Genomic DNA, 21,919 nt, shown 5'->3' on the forward strand with positions numbered 1-21,919 from the left:
TCTTTAGTTCAACAGGAAAGAGAAATTAATCCACCAGAACAAAATGAGCAATAGGGTCTCCATACCTCCAGATTAAAGTTGATGATTTTAATGGTTTAACGTGTATATACATTGCACTGTATCTGGCTGAGGCCTTAATCCAAGTTGAATCATGTTTAGGAATTGTATTACAAAAGTATAGGGAACTGTAAAAAGTTATAGTGTAGAGTGGTAAACCAAAACAGCATATGTAGTGAGAATGGGCCACCCAAACCAGCAGTGAGAATAAAATAAAATGTCATTTATTTTATTTAGTTTCTATTGACATCTTCATATTATGCTTCAATTAACAGCCTGGAATATCTGCTGGTAAACAGAATCAGTTTTCTTCCATTTAATGACAGAAGAGATGTTTGAGGGGCAACTACCTATTCTCATAATGTGATGATGAAACCTGCTGTACTGCATGCTGTTATACCAAAAATACCCAACCTATGGAATATTATTCAATAAAAAGATGCTTCTTTAATAAAGGGATTTTCCATTTTTATTTACAGCATTCATACATGGATCACTTGTGCAAAACCTGTGCACCATATCTTCTGAAATGTACTATATATATATATATATATATACACAGGAGTACTTAAAAACAGACATTGTACATTCTCTCACAGTATGGCAGGATCATTTTAAATGGCCTTGTAAAATAGCCTAGATTAAATTATGGAAAAGAATTAGGGGAGGTTCACAAAAATATAGCCGATTAAACATTAGGCATGTGTGTCCTATTCAAACCCCCAGAGCAGGAACAAGGGGCAAATTAGTACAAAAATATGAACCAAAATAAAAGATCTTACTATATAATTAGTTGTATAGTAAAAAAATATATATATTTCAACAAAATCTGCCAGACTTATTTATTAATGGGGGCATCATTGAAATTCTACAACCAAAATTTCAAGACAGATCTCAAACAAAATAACAAAAGAATTGCTAGAAAATCAAGCTTCAATAGCAAGAAAGAATGTAGTGACTGTGCTCAAATCAATAATCTTCCAGGGACAACGTACACCAGAGCTTGCACACATACAACAGCGCAATTCTGAGGCAAAGTGCTTACAAAAACAACACAACCTAAAGAAAAGGTTTAGTGCTCTTGAGAAGGTATGTGGTCAGCTGTCTCTCCAGCTTTGTTCAACAATCGCTGAAACTCGTTTTTCATATTCTCTTTTGTTTTCCTGGTAAAGCTGAGCAGCTTGGCTGTTAGCAGGACTGTTTGGGTTCGGTTCATCCAACAGTGACTGCAGACAGAAGGATAAAAAGATGTAAGGCAGAAAACAAGTGGAACAGATGGAAATGTATATTACAAGAAATTATAAAGTATTGCGTATCCTAAACATGGATTTATGTACTATCAACAACTGGGCTAAACTACACTTAGAAAATCCTCGCTTTGGATGAAAATCTGCTTTACTGCATTGTAAATCCTACCTGTATAGAAGTCAGAATTGATGATACATCATAAGTCGGACTCCAGCGATTCTGCAGAATATCAAGGCATATGCTACCATCTGCATACACTGGAAGAACAATATTCATGTCATTTTGAAATATACACACACATAAATAGCAGCACTTTTTCAATATATAATATTTTCTTGTTTACAAATACTTAATATGAAAATACAGAAAGACCAACCTAACAAAACACCTCTATCTTAGAACAGTAAAGTAATACAGAACTAACATTGGGGGGTGCTACTGCCACTGTGATACAAGTGGTGTACATTCACTGGGAGAAACCACTAAATTTGATTAAATATACACACATTTTATAATCCGTGATTCCTTCTTATACAAAATAACATACAAATTGAGTAGTTTAATGATGCATCAGGCACATAATGCTGTCCTTAAATTATCCGATTACTCTCAAGCCTTTTGCCTACATTTGAAAGGTGGAGACCTGTGTCATGTATGTATAGGTTAATATTGACAAAATCATACCATTTGGATGAAACATTTTTGAAACAAATCTAACTGTTGGTGGTTTATTTGGGTATTCTTCCGTGAACTCAACTGTCAGCTTAAAAGTGCCTGGGGGTTGGAAAGAATATAGCCTAGAGTTAATCACAGGTGTAAACAGGCATGTCATTTAAAAAACATTTAAAAGAGCACCGAGAACACACATGGTATTAATGCCATGTTAATACAATTAAAAATGAACACTTTTAGCAAAAATACATTAAATTACTGCTGGATAGAAGATGTCTCTTCAATATCAGCTAGAAAACATGAAAGCTGACAAAAGGCCACCTACCATCTTCATAAGGTGTCCCCTCAGGGCTGGAATTAAAAACAAAACAGTTATTTCATACTCAGTGCAGAGTTCATGCAATGCATTATTTTACATTGAAAATAAAAATTACAGCACACTAGGCAAATGTACGGTGGCTCATTGAGGACATGGGGAGAAAAAAAAAGACAGCCCCTCTGGTTATGTCGTGATCACGCGATAACGTTACCTCTCGCTGTCAGAGAAAACGGAAGTGATGTCATTTTCATGCGACAGTGCTGATACTGGGCCAGTGCTGTGTCAACACATTCGGTTTTAATTTCTACAAGGCTAATGCAGACAGAAATTGTTTCATGCCTTTCAATAACTGAAGGACATCAGTGTGAAACAACTTGCCAGACTTAGACTTTACAGACACAAACATAGAAGTGATCCTGGTTAATGTATAGGCTACCCACTGGACTGAAATGTGCGGAATGCATTACACTGCTGTGAAGTCTGCTTATTCTCTCCGTATCTCACTTGTCTTTTCTAAGTGTATTCTGGTTTCAGTCCATTTTGCACCCAGTCCAAAGACATGCGCTTCAGTTTAACTGGTCACTCACAATTGTCCAATGTGCCCACTGCGCACTGGTCTTAGAGCAAACTGAATATGCTGGCATTTGTTTTAGTTTTCTTAACACAACTCCTAAAAACTATCCAAACTACAATCATAATAATCATAAACCTATTCATATTAGCATATTCTACGTGTGGCTGTAAATATGCTCATTGTGCATAATGAACATGTTACAGGTGACAGTACCCCTCAGTGCAGCATTAAGGCACAGTTGTAGAAAGGCTGTGTGTTGTGGTGTAGTGGCTGAGCACTGTGCTGTGATGGAGGCACTCAATGAACGCGGCTCGAATCCCTGGTGGTCCATTTCAAATGCATCTCTCACATGTGTTTATTGATATTACTATAATAATGCTTTTACTGTTATTGTTATTCCATACAATAGAAGGGGTGGAATAAGTCTATTAACCATTGAGTATAGTTATGCCTGTTCAAAATCATATTTTAAGCCTTCATCTGTTCACAATTGCCGAGGCCCGGACCACATTGTCTGAGTGGTCTGAATCACCCCACAGTGATTTGCACTTTTGATATGCATGACATTGTGTATGGTTTTATACAGTTTGAACTGTTACATATGTAGCGGTCTCAGTCCACTGTACATTTTTCACTTACTTACTGCTGACTTTGAATAAATACACCTATATCACACCTACACCCCCTCCAATCCCCATGCAGTTTGATGCTAAATTGAATAATGGAGTATTTAAAACAACTGTGTGGTGTTGTCTTTCAATTATTGAAAGACATAAAACAATGTCTGCGTTAGCCTTGCTGAAAATAAACCCGAAAGTGTCGACACAGCACTGCCCCAGTCTCAGCGCTGTCGCATGAAAATGACATCACTTCCGTTCTCTCTGACGGCGAGAGGTAACGTCATGTCGCGATCACGACTTAACCAGAGGGGCGATTTTCTTCCCCCGTGTCCCCAACGAGCCACCGTACACACGAGTAAAGCCGAACGTGACCCCGAAGGTCATTTGAATCAGCTGACTTGCTCCTCTGCATGCAAACTTTCACTACAGTGTGGGAAACTAATCAGGTGGCAGCAGCGTCTACATCACTTAAGATCAATACAGCAATAGGAAGTACAGGGACATACACATAACATCTCATATTTTCGGTTACATGGCATTTTAATTCAGAAGTTATAATGTTCAACTGACACACACAGTGGGTACATACATGTGTTACACTTTTGACCAAAGCTATATCTTCCTGGAGGAATCAGGCTTATATTTGAAGAGAATTAGTCCGTTACCCGAATATGACCGCATTCCACACCAGGATGTTGTTCTCGGACGGGGCTCCGCTCACGCCGGCCGGGGGGTCCTCCTGCAGCCTGCGGACACACGGACACTCAGCCCTGCACTCATTCGTGTTACTTTAATTATTTTAATACACATATTACAATATGAGATGTATGGATTTAACTGAAAATGTACGTGACAAAGCATCTGGACTACAATACAAGACTAACTTTGTTTACACTGTACTATCACTATGATTACAACAGCACTGTGAGACCTGTGAATCTACTGATTTAGGACAGGGACACGCATATCTGCAATAGCAAACGAGCCCATTTGAAAGCGGTTAGGAGCAGCAGTTGATTCTCGTCAAAGTTGTCCTGAGGCTTATTAGTCGTCGACGGCCGCCATGTTTGTTTGTTTGTTTGTTCCCCGTCACAAACACAGCTGTTTTCCGGCTGTGACACACATGAATAGGAGATCAATTAAGAGCTGCGCCCAGGGAACTCTACCGTTTAAAATCCCTCATAAGCCGCCTTCTTGCTGGAGTAGACATCCCGCAATGGGAGGCAACGTCTGTCCACTAGCAAGCTTATAAATAAACAGTAAAAGAGCATTGACCAGCTAAAGCCAGAGCGGATCCCTTCCCCGTCCCACCCACCGCCACCCCGCACTCTAACGCAACGGCTCTCCGCTCTTCTGAACTCTTATTAAAAATGGACTTTGCGGCGGAACTATGAATACAAAACAGGGCCGGCGGCTTTAGTTGAAAATGATATCTTGTAAAAACTGAACAAATATCCTCGCAATTTTTAACCGAAGCTATGTAAAATCGTACTATAACAGGCTCGTCAGATATATGACATAAATTACATCCAAACAATTGATTTCATATGTTAGTAATATACATCACCCCCCTATTTTGGGGGCCAGTTGAGATAGCCCTAGCTGGGGGCGGATACCGGGTGACGTAGGCAGTGTGTGTGAGGTCAGCGCAGTGAAGGTCGAGTCCGGCGGTGGGTGACGCGCTCTGCTCTCTATGATTTAAAGGACAGCAGTGTGGGGTCGTGGGGTCAGTCCCTGCTGGGGGACACAGCTGTTATACCATTGAGTGATTGCTCCAATAAAAACCCAACTATATCTTACGTAATTTGTACTTAATTAATACTGTAATTAAGTAGGATAGTTGCTGTAGTATAGGTTTGTTCATAGTATGTAAGTTACTATAAGCATATTTAAGTCTTATTGAGCATACCATGGAAATAGCCCCACGGGTAATTAAGCTGTTTTTACACCATACAACCTCTATAGTATGGTAAACATGTGGTAAAGCATAGTTTATCATGGGAATGGGATAAAGTGTAGTGAGGTGTACTATGCTATAAATTGTAAGGTGTGTATGGTAAAATGGCAAAAACATGGTACATGATGATGTGAAGCATAGTAAAAGTAATGTATACACACAAACTCATACATACAGACCAAATGGGCCAAAGACTGCATTCTTGTCCCATATGACACGTCTCTGTTCTCTATGAAGTTCTCTGAAGTTTTCAATGCAATCCATCACCCCAGTATCATGATTCGTGTTTAAGATTAGTTGGCATTTGTGAATAAAGGCCGTCATCTCTCTCTCTATATAGGCTATATAATGGTTTAATGATTAGGATTCTTACCATGCAAAGCTTTGCCATGAATCTGCAAAATGGTGAAGTTTGTATTTACTTTCTACGATGGGTTTTAAATTAAATTTAAATGTAAACTGCAAAAAACAAAAAGTGTAGTACTAGATTTCCTTGAAATATGAAATGGGTCACCTATAAATATAGATTTTTTTTAAAGTTACTCCTTCATAAGATTTCTTGGTTTCTAAACCTGCATATTTATACTTTCATTTTATAAACCACATCACATTGCAGAAAAACGAATTAGGAAGCATGGTTTAATGCTGGCTTCACAGAACTAGTCTTGTACAATTAATATTGGGTAATACAAAACTATGGCTAACTAGGGTCTGTGAAAGCAGCAGTTTATGTGCATATATTAAGTCTTAATACAATTAAAATCACTCCCTAAGATCAGTAAAAAGATAAAAATGTTAACTGAAATAGATATTGGTTAAATACAAAAATAACCATATAACTGAAAATTTAATTTGACAAAGATTTATATAGATCGGTCTATATAAACCTGCAAGGTAGTACTTTTATATTTTACATTGTAGTGTTGCACTTTATATTTTGACCACAGATGTTCAGTGAAAACTAACTAAGCAAAGGAAAAATGTAAGATTAACACATTAAGCACAACAGCATATTGAGAATGTTGTTTATTGTATTCAGACAGTGAAAACCAATACAGAATTACACAAAAAAGGAATGTAAAGACAACAGCCAATCTATAAAAGGTTGCACAACCAAGCATCATCGCAACTATATAATCAGAGCCAAGTGCTAGAGCCAACAACTGGCATGATCTAAATTTTAATGCTTAAGAAAATGTTACATAAACTATAGTCATATATGAATCAGAAAGCATCTGATCACCTTACAAAGCTTGCACTGCATATAAAAGCCATACATTGTTGGCACAAAAAACATTCGAACAAAACTTTCAAACTCTCTTTCAATCTGGCCAACGTGTCCATACACTAAACCCAGAGTCTCACTAAAGTACACATTTAACTAAAATCGATAACATTCAAAGTATTTGATACATTTCATCAAGCTTTGCAACAATAAAACAAAATAAAATAAAAATATATGCATCTTCCTGCATTTATTAAAACGAACATCCCTTTTTAACTTGGTTTCAGTGAATTGGTATAACACTACCAACTGTTTATTTTCAAAACTCAAAAACTATTTCTTAAAATATAAAAGACCAACATAAATTTCCCTTTTGTTACAAGATTGGCTTGCTTGGTTTAGATGTCAGCAACACAAAGTCAGTCAAAGCCCCAATAAAGGAAAGCAAAAATAACCGTTTAGTTAAGGGATGACAACACTGTCATCCTCGTGCTGAGTAAGCTGCTCTTTAAGAGCCGTGGTAGAGGTGCAAGGTGCTGAAAACAGCATTATCGTAGCGCTGCTCTACTTTCATTGATCGAGTGTGCTCCACTTGGCTGCTAGCCTCAGGTATGTTCTCAGCCGTGTCTCCAAACCCATGGTAATGCCCGTACTGTAGATTTTCACCGGGATCGCCCAGCTCCGAGGGGCTACCTGTAGCCCAAGAAGGCCTGTGTGTTACACAACTACTAGGGCTTCCACTGAGGTGCAGAGAGCCGCACATATCGGAGGATTTCGAGCCATTTTCAGTGAGAGTGCCAGGGTCTGAGGTCCTGACTGCCAATCCGTTTCCACTGGTGTGGGACCCTGCTAGGACCCATTCGGCAGAGAAGCCATTCACTGACTTGGCCTCCACTCCATTGAGCTGCGCTGGCTGGTAAAGCCCATTTACAGCAAATCCGTTGCCCAGCAAAGCCTTTCCTGGCATGCAACCGTTCCTCAAATCTGCGGATACAGACGCACCTGCCGTTTAAAACAAGAGAATGTGAAGCAATCACATTCAGGGTCAATTGACGGTCAGTATCACAAACACAAGGCTGGGAATTGTTAAAGATCAAGGTTACATTATCATCAAATGGTCTCGTTTTTGTTTTGCACAATTACTTAAATGTCCAATAAAAAAAAAATTGAACGTGAAGCTTTCATGTAAACATTAGTGAGTACTCAACTTCAAACCAAAGTGTACCAAGATGAACGATTGTTAGCATTTTCAGTTTAGGAAAAAAGTGATCTATAAATTTAACTCATTCCATTTGCAGAAAATGATTTCGTTACGAGTAAAAATGGTGGCTTTTAGATAAAAAAAAAAGTGTATTGACATTTCTGCATTAAACACAATAGAGCTGACTCAATCAGAAATAGCTGTTGAATGACAACCAGACGCCGTATCTGTAAATCACCACCGCAGGGCACTCTGTCATTGCAAGGAGAAAGTCAAGGCACCACTCTGGTTTGACATACATGTGATCAAGCTTGACCCCCAGTCCTACATTCAGGGTGATATGCAATTAACAATAATCACAGACACACAGAAAAGATAAATGGTTGTTTTGTATTAGGACAGCAAGAGCAAAGGATTAATGTATTTTTGAAGTCACTGGATTATATGCTTTACTCCATTATCCTCAAAGAAACCCTCTTAAGATGAATAGATTATAAAGAGAAGAACCATGGCCATTTGTCTTTAAAATGTTAAAATTCAAATTATGTGGATGCGTTGTGAAGCTTCTTATTGTAGTAGTTTAACACAGTTGCCAAAATGTAGTTATATATGATCTGTTCAATAGAGAAATTAAAAATAAGTCATGCCTACATAATAGCAGTATCCCAACACACTTTGTTTTGTTCCATCTATACAAATACACTGGACAGTATGCTATATATACTAATTGTTTTACAAATTACTTAACTTAAGCATAGTCTTCCAAATTAAAACCACAAATAAGCTTCTGTACTTTACATTATGTAATTCACTCATTCTGCATATTAACTATTTGGTTTTAAATTAATTCGTGAAAGTTAAAATAAACCTTATAACATTTATGTTACAGGACCACTAGAGGGCACAGTACCCCAATGAATAATGAGGTTTGAAAATGATAGTAGTGGGAAAATACATTTAAAATAGATTCAGGATAATTAAATGGAGATCTAACTGTACAAAAAAACATTTTACTACAAACTGTAGTATCAGCAGTATTTTAAGTCCATGTTCGAGGATTATAATCCCAATATATACAGTATTGAAAGCCATTTAATGGCAATACAACCATTTACTGTTCACTAGTTTATATGCAGTTGTACCAGAACCCTAGTTCTTGAAATGTTATTCAGGTTTTACGTGTGCAACTTTTTTTGAATGCGTCTTTCTGATGTAGGTGTAGGACGTGCAAGATATATTTAATCTTCAATACCATAAATTATAATAAAGAAACCTTTTCACTTATATGATAACCACTGGGGCCTACATAATATATTTGTTTACATTAGCAAACAGACTGTATCCAAAAAGAAGAGGAGAGAGAAAGACCTGAAGTAACAGATAAAGGACTACAGAGTTACCAGAAATGATGCAAAGTTGAGAGAAGCATCTCTGTAATAGCCAGCCATGTTCTTATTGAACTCGTAAAGTTTATGTCTGCAATGACTGGTAAAAGTGTGCAGTGTGCAAAAGGCAGGTATAAATAAATGGGGTGCTTAAGTGGAGATTATAGCTGCATTGTGGTCTTCAGTTTCAGAAAGTTCACACAAAAGCTAAAGCAACAAACAAAGTTAAGAGATGGTGTTTGAGTTCTATATAATAAAATATAAAAAATCAGCCAGAACACATTGGTGAACAAACATTTGTAAGTAAGCATAAACTTACAGCCAACCAGCTTGATTATTATTTTTTTGATTATTTTTTTACATTTAATAACTTTTCACAAATACAAAGCACTGTCAGAAGAAGCCAACATGCTGTACACATCAGAAATAATGCAGATATGGTGAACAGTTATAGTAATAATGTAGATTTAATATGGTTACTGGTAAAAAAAAAATCTCTGTACATCCCAGGTTTGAAGATTGCCTTTACTCTGTAAGCAATTTCTGTGCATGCAAAGCTTGGAAAAATACAACCAAACAAAGATACTTGGCAGCAAATTGTACATCCATTGTGCATGATTAAGAGTCAAAAGTTCCTGAAATGTTATGGGAATCATTTTTGCTACCGAAACGTACTCAAATCGCAGCCAGCTGTGGAGTGGTCTGGAGTGGTCTGGAGACTAGCCGTCGTTGACGCCATATATCTTTATTAGCTCGTAAAAAGTACATAGGGTGCACATTAACATAATTCACTGCGTTTTCTATCACTACATAGTACAACCAAATGCAGCTTAGTATACAAGATATAGAACTTTAAGTAGTATATTTCCCTTCATTACAAACACTAAATACACATCTGCAACACTGAAGAGATTTCTTAATGATCACGCATATCAGTCATTTGATTAATCCAAGGCAGTCAACCATTAATCTATTTGCCGGAAACTTTACCACTGTAACAGACTCATTAGCACGGCCTTAGGATTTCCTCAAAACTAAACTAAGCTGCTCAGTGAAAATAAATACGGTATATACGTTACATTCATTAAAATATATCCTTTGCCTAGCCTGGAACAGAGAAGGCTTGGGAGTTGATAAATTATCCCAAACCACTCAACAACAGAACTAGGAAGAGGACACAAATGGAAGTTTAGTGCAAGTGTGTTTTGGGAAGAGTCTAGGAAGCACTTTACAAAAGTTGTGGGGTTTTGGAACACACTGACCACTGCATGGAAGCAGATTTACTGGGAACCTTCAGAAAACATCTCTACGTATTTGGACCTACAATGTAAACAAAAAGTAGGTTTGATTGAATCCTTTGTTGTGGTCTTAGAACTGTCATGATCGGACATAATATATAAATAAGAATCTGTTTTCCTAACTAGGCTGGGCCATGCTGCCCATGTGTACAGCACCTTGCAGGATTTCCCAGTCAATGCTTCTGAATGCCAGACTGAGGGGGTCTCGAAGGGTTTAAGATGTCTCTGAGCTAATGAGTTTGACCGGACTGCTTCACACACACGTGGCAAGAGTTAATCATGCCAAGCTAAGTAGACTTGCCTCTCATAGGGGAAATAAATGGCTTGTCTTTAAATCAGAACAACAAGCTCAGAAGTCGAAATGACCTGCTTATAGTTTTAGCCACTTGGCTTCCTTTTATGTCCTCAGAACGAATGTAAACCAATCTCACGGTCCCCGAATGTGTGATATGAGCGAGATGTAAAATCAGGTTAGGCCTTATTGGGGAGGAATAATATGAGCACAAGCAGAAAGCCCTTACAACACAAAATAGATGGGACAAAACAAATTGTGCAAAACAAAACTGAAATCTCTGGTTCATTATATATTAAAAAAATCAACATAGAATATGAGCAGTTCCTTGGAAAGTAGTAGTAAAAAAAAAAAAAAGTATGATTAAAATGTTAGAATATATATATAAAAAAAAGTGAGATTATAAAATGGAATGCAAGATTATTCAAAACATTGCTACTACAAATCTAGTAACGCAAAATGCCAGTGAGGGCAGGTATTTACTCCACCCTTACCACTAACACTTCTGACTTTCAACCATTTATGATATCTAGTTACATATACATATATATATATATATATATATATATATACACACACACACACACACACACACACACACACACACACGTAAAAAATATATTGCCATGCATAAAAATTAGCCTCTACAGTCTATAAAAGAAGCAGGAAGCAGTTTGCTGAAGAACATTCAGACAGAAGTGGAGCTACAAATGAGCATCTTATACACGTTTCAGAATAGATGAGGCTACTCTTGTTAGAAATATGCATATTTGTTTATACACCGGCAAGGGATCTGCATGGCAGCAACAGTGAAAATTTCAATCTCTTTAGGTCCTGGAGAACCGTTCTCCTGAGCCGTTTGATCTTCTACAGTCTCAGTGCTGCTGTGGCCAAATGGCAAGGGTCCAATCCCACCTGAACTGACTTGCGGTGCCGTCTCAGTGTGCATGGTTTCCAGCTCGTCCTCAGCACTTCTGTACAGCTTCATAGGCATGTCCAGGCCTGTATCAAATCACAGCACAAAACACAGTAGGATTTCCTGTACATCACATTTAAGTTTCGTACAAAACCTATTCAGAATAAAAAACACATTTCTGTTGAAACAGTCAAGAACTACAAGACTGTTTAGTAAACGAGTTGTCTCTGGATATTGTATTTCTTACAAAGCAATAACCCTGTCAAGTGCTAGGCATGCCATTAATTTTATCTTCCCTTATAAACACCAGGTATCATTATTCAGAGAAAAACATCTTTCACACAGTCAGTGTTAACCCCCACCCTTTAATTAACTATGATTTACCTATGCCATTATACTCTTTACATTAAATTCTTTTCTATCAGTTAATCTGTTCCTTTTCATTCTATAAATAAAGTTTTTCACTAAGCCACATATAGAGCTCATTTTAAATTCATGCACACTTTAAACATCTCACCTACCATCAGTTCTGGCTTTCTTGACCAGGTTAGACTCCAGATATTCAAGGGATCTCTTTCTATTGGGTGCGCCATTGAAGTGGCTTCTTGTGTTGGTGGCCTGCTGGACGCCATTTAAAGCCCCATTGGTACAGAAGCCATTGAGCTGATTGAGCTGGTTCTGCACGTTTGAAAGGAGTTCTGCACACTCCTGGAATCCCTGGGCATGTGCAAGATCTGCTGCTGTCAGGCCACTAGCATTTCTTAAGCTGCACGATAAAAAAAGTCTCAATTACCCTCTGTGTACTGCTGCCGTTTACAGTCAATATACAGATCATCTCTCTGCTCCCTACCACTGAAATTAACTCCCTGAAGGTGATATGAAGATTGATCTACTAAAAATTCTGAAAACAAACAAAAACAAAAAAAGCAAGTGACCTTTTACTCTTCCTACTACTCACTAAATTTACCTTCATTACATTTATCTCCCACTGCAATTGGAAATGACAATGTATGTTCCCTTCATTGGTATGCATACACAAGAACCAAGTACCTGAACCCTGTCCCCTTCTTCTACAGATTTCATTTCCCCCCATGAAACTGTAAACCTTTAATGAGAATGTAAAGCAGCACAAGGCCTAACCCATTTAATTCTTCCTTCACACCTGTCCTAGGGGTTGTGTGGTTCCTATCCAAATAAGATGTAGAATCTATGAAAGATTAGTATATAAAAATACCTAATACAGCAGGTGTCTCCATAGCTAGAACAACAAGGTCTGCAATATGTAATGACATATGACTGACATATGTCAAAAGGATTATTGTTAATATAAAAATAAACTAAAATTGCCTCACTGAAGAAATCCTTGGTGTGACAGATCTTCACTTTCAGGAATGGAAAGCATAACCGTGTTGAAAATCCATTCTGAAATGGTTGGAGATTTCTTTGAAAAGAAACGTACAAATCAAAATGTAAGAGAATATAGTGTGTATAAATACCAAACATCAGAAATGGTTATCTTCTATGTTGAAAATGTAATCATAGCCTGTAAATAGCCAGGGGTTGGTTTCTTCATAACTTTGTAGTTTCAAGAGACGCCTAGAAATTTATAGAAAGCTGTGAAAGTTACCTTAATTGGTAATGGATAAATATAAGTAGGGGCTGTCCAACAGCAATCCTGTTAATGTTAATCCCCATCATGGAGAACTGTCTGAAGATCTCCAGCAAAAGTTTAATGACCTCCATAGGTGTTCTGAGAACTACAAAAAAGGCCATAGACGAACATCCCAGTTATGACTGTAATGTCCATTAAGAAGTTCAAGGCTAGTGGAAAATGTCCTGTTCAAACAGGAAGACGGCACAAACATCTGGTCACAACCGTTGTCTCAGAGACAAAGCTGTAATCAAGAGAAAAGACAAGGGTTCTTGAAAAAAACTTGTGAATCTTTGATACATCACTGACATGTTCAGATGTCCTCCAAGGCAAAGAAAAAGCTCATCTGGATTAACTTCTCCTCATGGTGTATTGGAGGAATATCAACACTGACATGCCACAAAGGGAAGTTGTAGAGGTTTCTTGGTATTGTTTTCTGATCAAGACAGTGACCGCTGAGAAAAAGCCAGACTGTTCAAAAGAGCAGCGCCAGGTTGAATCAAATTAATTCAGCATGTTTCAATTCCTCAGAAAAATTTTGATCTACTACCTTAAGGCATTTGAAAAAAGCAGAGATGCTGAGCCAGACATCTTAAAGACAAGTGTCAACACGCAGCATGAGACCGAATCTGAAATTTATATATACAGGTTGAAAAACGCAGCACGATCAAAGAAGGTAGCAGAGGATGAGGGGACTTTCATTTGAGTGTTTCACAAAATTAGATGTTAATTTGAATGCAAAATGCAGCAGAAGAACATACCACTATGACAAAGTGGTTGAGCCCCACTATATACTGATTTAGCAGCAACACCCTGATCCAGAACAGAGCATCTTTAAGTACACAGCCCAAGCAGAAGAAGGGAATTAAAGCAAGGTTTAATATAAAACCTCTAGTATGACAGCCCACGGCTCTCATGTAAAAATAATGAACTGCATTCAGAAAGTGATTGACAAATGTTACCCAGTTGTGGAATTACCTGAAGGAAAAGTATTTCCTTCCATTCATGGATGCCCATGATTTTTAAAGCCCTTATCCAAATGAAGAGGTTCCATTTGGATGAAAGGTTGAATTTTACTTCTAATTATTTTGTATAATTTTTCAAAATGTTCGATTCCATGTGCTTAATGCTTTTCTAAGACCGGTCTCTGAAATCATCAAGATTAAGGTTCTAGCATTTTCTAAAAGTGACAGTCCAACTAATGACACCTGTTGGACAAAGAGTACATGTTAAGAAAAAAACAAAACCTATATTGGTCATAACCTACCTTAGGCCAAGCTGGCAGGATTCAGGCACATATATAAATGGAACATACTTGAGCTTGTCATTTCCCATTGCAGTGACACTTAAGCGATACTGAGAAATTATAAATAAGCAAACCTCTCCTCTGAATGGTAATTTCCCCATATACGCCTTCACTGCCCAGCTCTTAAAGGCAAAATGAACATGTTTAGAAAATGTGAAACAGGGTTGCAGATTGCTGATTTCATATCCTGTGGTTCTTGCTCCTTCAGTATATGTTAGAATGTATTTTCTTCTCCAGACAAAACTTCAATGACCGATAAGTAGTAACCAGTCTCTGTACTTCATATGTTCACAGGAACCATACTACAATTGTAATCCTCCCAATCTGTCTAATCTATCAAAACCTTTTCAGAACTTTGAGCAGACTAATGTTGCAAAGCTGGAGAATTACAGTATATGATTTAAATATCTTGTCACTCGTTTCCCCATTATATTTAATTTCTATTAAATTAAACCTAGGGTGTTTTAGTACCCTTGAAAATGCAAATTAAGACTATCGAGGTGCATTCAGACACATTTCATTCCCAATTCTAGGGACCTAGTGTCCTGAAGGTTTGTGTCCCCCCTCAATTAACAAATACCTTAATTGAACTAATTAATTAATTTTATTTCACTTAAAATTTAAATTACCTAATTTGGGTACCTAATATACTATTATATTCAACTTGACATTTCCAATGGTTTAAAATTCTAAAACTCTGATTTGGCCAATTATTAGCTCAACTAAGGTTTTGAAATTTTAAAAACAGCAGGACATTGGGAATCACTGTTCTAAAAGCAGAAAGTGATTCATTCAAAATGTAAAATGCTTTATATGTATAAAAGCAGGTGGTGGTGGGGGCGGGGGTTATGCCTGGCTAACTACCAAACTACTCAATCCTGTTCCTGGGGACCCCCTGCCCTGGTGTTTTTTGTTCCAACCAAGCTCTTAATTACTTAATTGAACTAATTTGCTTCATTTGACATTTTAAATTGTGTAGCTTATACAAAGTTGGAGATTTCAAGTTCTATCTACAGTTTCATACTCATCTCAAATTATGCAAATTCATTAAATTAGGGTTCAATTAAGTAACCTACTAGTAAAGAAGTAATAGAGAGCTCATTTCGCAGGGCAGGTGGTCCCCAGTAACAGGATTGAGAACCACTTTACTAAACAATCTGATATTGAATCATATTTGAGAATCTGACTGAAGAAACACCATTAATATTATCAAAATGCATTGAGGGAAAGGTATTACAACTGCAAAAGTACTGCTCATCAATCCATGTTTGTAAACACTTCCAGCAGTCTTTCTGTAATGCAATTTTACATGCATTTCTCTTTTCTCAAGTAGTTTTCAGAGCCGTGCATGTCCAAAGAAACAATGCCTACATTTATCACGATCTGCGTAAATAATCTTACTATAGTTTGTGCAACGGTCTCCAAATTGAGATGTCTTGTGAATCACAGGGTTGGCACAGAACCACCAATATACATTTAAATGGGAAGGAAAGGAGACAGAGACAATTAACAAAGACTTAATTAACAGTTTAACTAATTGATGGGTTGATAAATAAAAGGCTTCCATGTGAGAGTCATCTTGTCAGCTACAGTTATGTTTAAATGTGCAGGAAGATGTTATATCCTCTAGAAAGAACTAGGAAAATGATTAATTAATTACATAATTAAATAAAATTACATTTAAATAATTTCAGCTTGACCCTAGATTAAATGTAAATCAGTCAAGTAGGAAAAGCAGACAACTATTTATTCCTGTTATATGAAGTCAAGGAGTTTGAACAGGAACAATCTGACAGAATTAAGAATTTGTATTTGAAATGGCAATCACAGAGCAACGGCACAGTGTCTGTGTTACCAAAACTCAAATGTTTCCAAAGATAAAGAAAAATGTGTGACAGGCCAGTCTAAAGGTTATCAATCCCTTTCAATGGGAATGACAAGCAAAATACACTGGCATAAGCAGACATTATTCTTCACATCATTTGAAATCTAAAATTTCAAAGGTTATCTTGCTGTAACTCTTGGTAAATTTGCAAATTTCTTGAACTGTATAAGTATTTGATCGATTTTATAAAATTACAGTAATGCCATGACGGACTAATGATTGGTTTTCTAGTTCTGCTTTATCTAAATTAACATTAAGAAGCCTTGGATTAAAAGTATCAAGGGTTTGATACCTTCTCTGTCTCCCCCCTCAAAAACATTATTTTAAGTTGGGCATATTTTACTATGATATCGGTTGCTATAATGATCCAGTTTAATTAAGGCACTAAAAATCCAGTGATCTCCATTGAACTTGTACGCTGGGGCTTAAAGAAGGCAGAGTCACTAGCTTTATGCCTAAATAAGAGCTTTGATTCAACCTGACAACCTTCTGTGCTACATCGAAATGTCAAAATGTAAAAAGCTAGGGAAGGTTAAGACATGAATGTTAATGTGTAGTTAAGATTTATTTCAATCATATATGGAGAGGAGCAGCAACCCAGGAATTACATAACACACAATGGTTTTTACCATTCAAAGGAAGGAGGTTTGCTTACTCATTGAAACCCTTAATATATTACACTGCAACTTGATCTCTCACATTGTATACAGCAGCCTGTTTCTAAAAAGCTCTTCTTGAATCACAAAAGAAAATCAAAAATGCATTTGTAAATACACATTTCAAAATGACTTAACTTTCACTCAGCTGTAAATAAATAGGAAATTATACATGGCTAATTACACCACCCCACCCCCACCCCCACCCCATCTCATAAAATAAAATTAATAAAAAAATTAAATGCTTCCAGTTTAATTAGATAGAGTCACAGTTATGAGAACTATAAATAGACAAGCAGGTCTTTGTATACATTTTTGTGGTTGCCGACAAAGCTAAAATACAGTTAAATTAAGTAGCCTATTTTACAAAACGGGTACATAGATTGTTTACTCACCTACTCCCAGCATTTCTGAATGCCAATCTCTAAGCATTCAGCACAGAATAAAGGAGCTGCATCTGTTCATAACTGGTGTGTTCAGTAATTTTAGTTTTTGCTTTTGTTTAGATTACTTGCTATTCTAACTGTGCCAACAAAAATATCTTGTGAAAAGTTTCCTTTATGTAGAATGCTACAGTGTAACTGTTTTGAGGTGAACAATCTTTTCAGAAGGTATTTTTGCAAAGAACAGTTGATTAACACAATTTAAACAAAGCAAAACCTACATATATAATAGAAAATTCCAGTAATAGAACATACCACGGTGTTAATAGCAATCATATTCACTTCTCTATATTCCCTTAATATGAAGTTAACCATTTACAATATGAATTATGCTGGGTCATAAATCAAACCAGGAATGGTAAAGAAATCAAAGCACCAATACATTCATGGGAAACTAATCATATAAAAAAAGACAACACTGGAAATGCATAATTCAACTCTGTGTCAAACCATAACAAACTTGACATGCTAGGAATTGCAACAGTTTAAACCAGCACCAGTAAGTTATTAAAAGGACACTTTTATGATGGACAGTCTAATCTTCCCAGTCCCAGAAGGAAAGTATTGATTTGACTTCCTCACAATTCGAGTGGATTTACAACTTGGACCGCTTGAAATAACATGTCAGAAAGCATATTACAGGAATATGAGCCACACAGTGAAGAGCGGATGCAAGTTTGGTATGAAGACCCCAGGCTGTTCTGCAATGCTTTGAAAAATAAAAAAATTAAACCACTTATAGTCGCTTAAATAAAATAAAAATTGTCCTGTGCTATGCCAGCCCACATATGCCTTTTTCTGACATTAGAAGACATTTAATATATTTTATTGCATTTCTAGGGACCGAGAAGTGGTATTCCCTTTCAACTGCTTAAAGGACACATTTTCAATGATTTAACACTTCCCTCACTCATAGTGACTTATCTGCACTGTAGATAAACATCAGTACATTTTCTATAAAATTGTTGTCAGCCATATACATACATATACATGTTTTTCTCCCTAATTCACTTCCCATTTAAGGGGACAATGACATTTTAATTAAATAATTAACCCTTTAACAGACAAAGGCACATTGACACTTCTTTCACAGGTGCTTCAGAACCTGGATAAACTCCCACCTTCACCAGCACTTCCATTTACATTCTCAGTCCACTAATATGGCCGCACAATCAAAATGTTTAGACTGCTTGTAGCAAAAACTCAACCTGAATAATTTAAATGTCAGATTCACTATCTAAGCAGGCCAATTCATCACACTGCCATAGATTATATATTCAACATTTCTAATCCATGTTATCTGGGTGTCACTTTATACTGGCAGATTAGAGAAATGAAATGAGCTACAGATCCTAAAAAAATCACATAAGATCAACGTGGCAGCTAGATTCATCATAGAAAATGTGTTCATTGTAAACAGGAAATATGTCAAAATAAGTATAAAGTATACGTCTGGATCACTGCTGTCTGTGAGTCGTTGACAGGAGTCTTGAATTAATTAAATCTTGTGGTAGGTCTGAACATTGCACGCAATTAATAACAGGCTTGCTGCAAAACAAATCCATAGTAATTCAAAATATTAATTTTAAGATCACTTAATTTTAAACACATTTCGCAAATATCTTCATTTTGGTGTAGCCATGTAGAGTGACACCTCGTAGAACCCAGAATTGCAAGTTAAACAATCCTGGTCCACTGAAGAAAGGGGGGGATAAAAGGTAAAATATTTATGCCTGTAGCTATAGGCGTTTTAAGGTACAATCCATATCAGTGGCTTCCAGTCCTGGTCCTTACAACCCCAGTGCCCTCTGGTCTTCATTCGAGCTGAGCCCTCGGTTCCGTAATGGAGTTCTTAATATGTCTATGCTTACCAAGTGTTTAAAATAATTAAAGACCTCATTGGCTCTGTGAAGGGTTCAATTAGGTAAGAGATCTCATCTGGAATGAAAACCTGAAGACCAGGGTTAGGAATCCCTGACTAATATAACAAACTAACGACAGTGGTAGCCCCACTGGTAGTATTGAATGTGACATAATTTGAAACACAAAGCCTGGCCCACCGATGCTGAGAATACTAATGACAGTAGCTCTGGCAAAGATACACCAGTCTGATTAGTTCAGAATACCATAAACAAATAGAAATGAAACAAAACCCCTGCTACCATTATTTTAACACCCTTTCATTTTAAACCTATTCTTAATGCAATGCATAATGACAGCATTTTTGTCTTTCCTCCAGACTCCTGCAGAGTCTAGGCAACTGCAGAATCTATTACTGTCTTTTCCCAGTGACATTTTCCAAAATTTGGAAATAGGCCCCAATCAAACTGAACTCAACTGTACAGCACAGCTTGGCGTCATTACCATTTTCCTGTGGGAGGATCATATTCACTTCTTTTGTTCCCCAGTTTCTTTTGTGTCTCCTGCTAAAAGACAGGAAGTGTGAATGATGTCACCAAGAAAAAAGGTATATATTAAAGGGATGTACAATATCCACTTTCCTCTTCCTTATTCTGGAATCATTTAATACTTTTTGCATTCTGCAGATTTCTCTGTTCAGTTACGTTTTATGTAACTTCCCAATTGTGCAAACAGATCTGAGAGACACCACTGGGCACTGAGGGCACACTAGGGGAGTACTGCTGTGCAAGTCAACAGGGAACTATGGCTTGAAGGTTGTCATATTCTATTTTGGTTGTCAAAAACACTCGGCTTTGAGAAGTCTTTCTAGAACTTGTTCAAAATGGGTATTGAAGATTTTTTTTTTTTTGGTATTGGGCCAGGAAATAACATGTAGATATAAATTAGTTAATCTGTTCCTACATGCAAGACACATTTGGCCAACTAAGAAGTAAAGAGAAGGGAATTTAATCCATTTTGGTCTTCTGTATTATTCAACTTGCTTCAATTTCCAATTCCCTAAAGTCTGACATTTACGAACACCTCACTAGGTCTGCAGAAACAAACGAGTTAAGCTCTATAATTTAGAATACAATCTCAGAACTCCTAAAGCCAAATGAGGAAGCAACCCGTGTTGGTGCATCAGAACACTGACACCTCTTTGGCTGGAATGGTTTGTATTTTAAGGGGTTGTTGGCATTCATCATAAATATTGTATAATGTTAAATTAGTGTGCAGATCTGCACAGGACTCAAAAAAAAAATATATATACACGTTTGCACTGAAGAATGTAATAAGTTAAATTCTTTCCTCCAGGCCATCAGTTCATTATGGTTTCCAAGCTTGGAAACAATGTGTATAGCCCCCTAACTAGAGAATATTACATTTTGTACACCACTGAAGTCAGTCAGGAAACGCCAACATTACTTATCATCTGTTGCTTTGATTTAAGTAGAAGAACAAATGCTACCCATGTAACCCTGCTGCTACACAGAGGATTTATGTAGCTAGTTTCTCTAAAAGGACATTATTATTTGAGAAGAAACTGATTAAGAAAAATGGAATCCCAAAAATAAATCTGTTTGACAGACATTGGCTGTTGATCATACTACTAGACTAACTAGGTCTAGCAGCAAATAACAATATTAATGTGTGTGGTCACTTTTAAATGTTAATTGAAAAGAAACAACCTTCATTTTATTGATGTTTCCCCTTTTCTCTTACTCCAAATGAAGCTTTCTTTTCCCATTATTCTTTTTTGCTTTTTGTATAACCCAAATTGGAAGCTACATGGATTAAGAATAATTTACACATTCTACATGCCTCTATTTCAAAGTAAAATATCACCATGAGCTAAAACTCATGACTTCATGATCATGACAACAGAGTGATTACAATGGGTAGCATGTCCAATCCCTTACACAATATTTTAAAGTCCTGAACTCAGTTTTCAGAATTATTCCATGACAGGAGTGTCTTACTATTACCTTTTAATGTCACTCGAACTGACGTGCAATATAATCTATAGATTCGGTAAGTGAAGATGGCACTGGAATGCCAAAGGTGCCAATGATTAAGGATGATTAGCACACATTCCTGAGGCCTTCAAGGATCACATGCTAAAATAATTAATTTTACTCCATCTAATAATCAGTATAAAAATTAACTTTTGAGAACCCCAAATCCAAACCATTTGTCAAGCATGTGAAGTGATATCATAGAAAGCCTTTAAATTAAACTATTTGGTGACAAGTCATGAAACTATGAATGGTAACGCTTTAGATTACGTGGCCCAATTTAATATTAAATAGATA

General features: G+C 36.8%; 2 protein-coding genes across 3 annotated transcripts in view; both read right to left on the bottom strand.

The window, feature by feature from the left end:
- Positions 1-885: 885 nt before the first annotated feature.
- Positions 886-4,811, bottom strand: ube2al (ubiquitin conjugating enzyme E2 A, like). The gene is made up of 6 exons (XM_066706178.1): positions 4,657-4,811; positions 4,156-4,236; positions 2,303-2,328; positions 1,990-2,079; positions 1,474-1,562; positions 886-1,283 (listed from the first exon to the last, which is right to left on the bottom strand). Exons 1-6 carry the CDS (start codon positions 4,698-4,700, stop codon positions 1,155-1,157), a joined length of 459 nt encoding a protein of 152 aa, XP_066562275.1. The 5' UTR covers positions 4,701-4,811; the 3' UTR covers positions 886-1,154.
- A 1,647-nt stretch (positions 4,812-6,458) lies between these two features.
- The window catches only part of LOC136750983 (ankyrin repeat domain-containing protein 10), a 35,666-nt gene continuing 20,205 nt past the window's right edge, over positions 6,459-21,919 (bottom strand). The window contains exons 4-6 of one of the 2 annotated variants that reach the window (XM_066706181.1): positions 12,286-12,530; positions 11,764-11,850; positions 6,459-7,656 (exon numbers count right to left, since the gene is read on the bottom strand). In XM_066706181.1, the coding sequence (XP_066562278.1) occupies positions 7,181-7,656; positions 11,764-11,850; positions 12,286-12,530 (808 nt within the window). In that variant the 3' untranslated portion in view covers positions 6,459-7,180. Of the gene's footprint in view, positions 7,675-11,763; positions 11,851-12,285; positions 12,531-21,919 lie in introns of both variants that reach the window. The other variant, XM_066706180.1, reaches the window with a different exon arrangement.

The sequence above is a fragment of the Amia ocellicauda genome, chromosome 6, assembly GCF_036373705.1.
Source record: "Amia ocellicauda isolate fAmiCal2 chromosome 6, fAmiCal2.hap1, whole genome shotgun sequence".
Classification (NCBI taxonomy): Eukaryota; Metazoa; Chordata; class Actinopteri; order Amiiformes; family Amiidae; genus Amia; species Amia ocellicauda.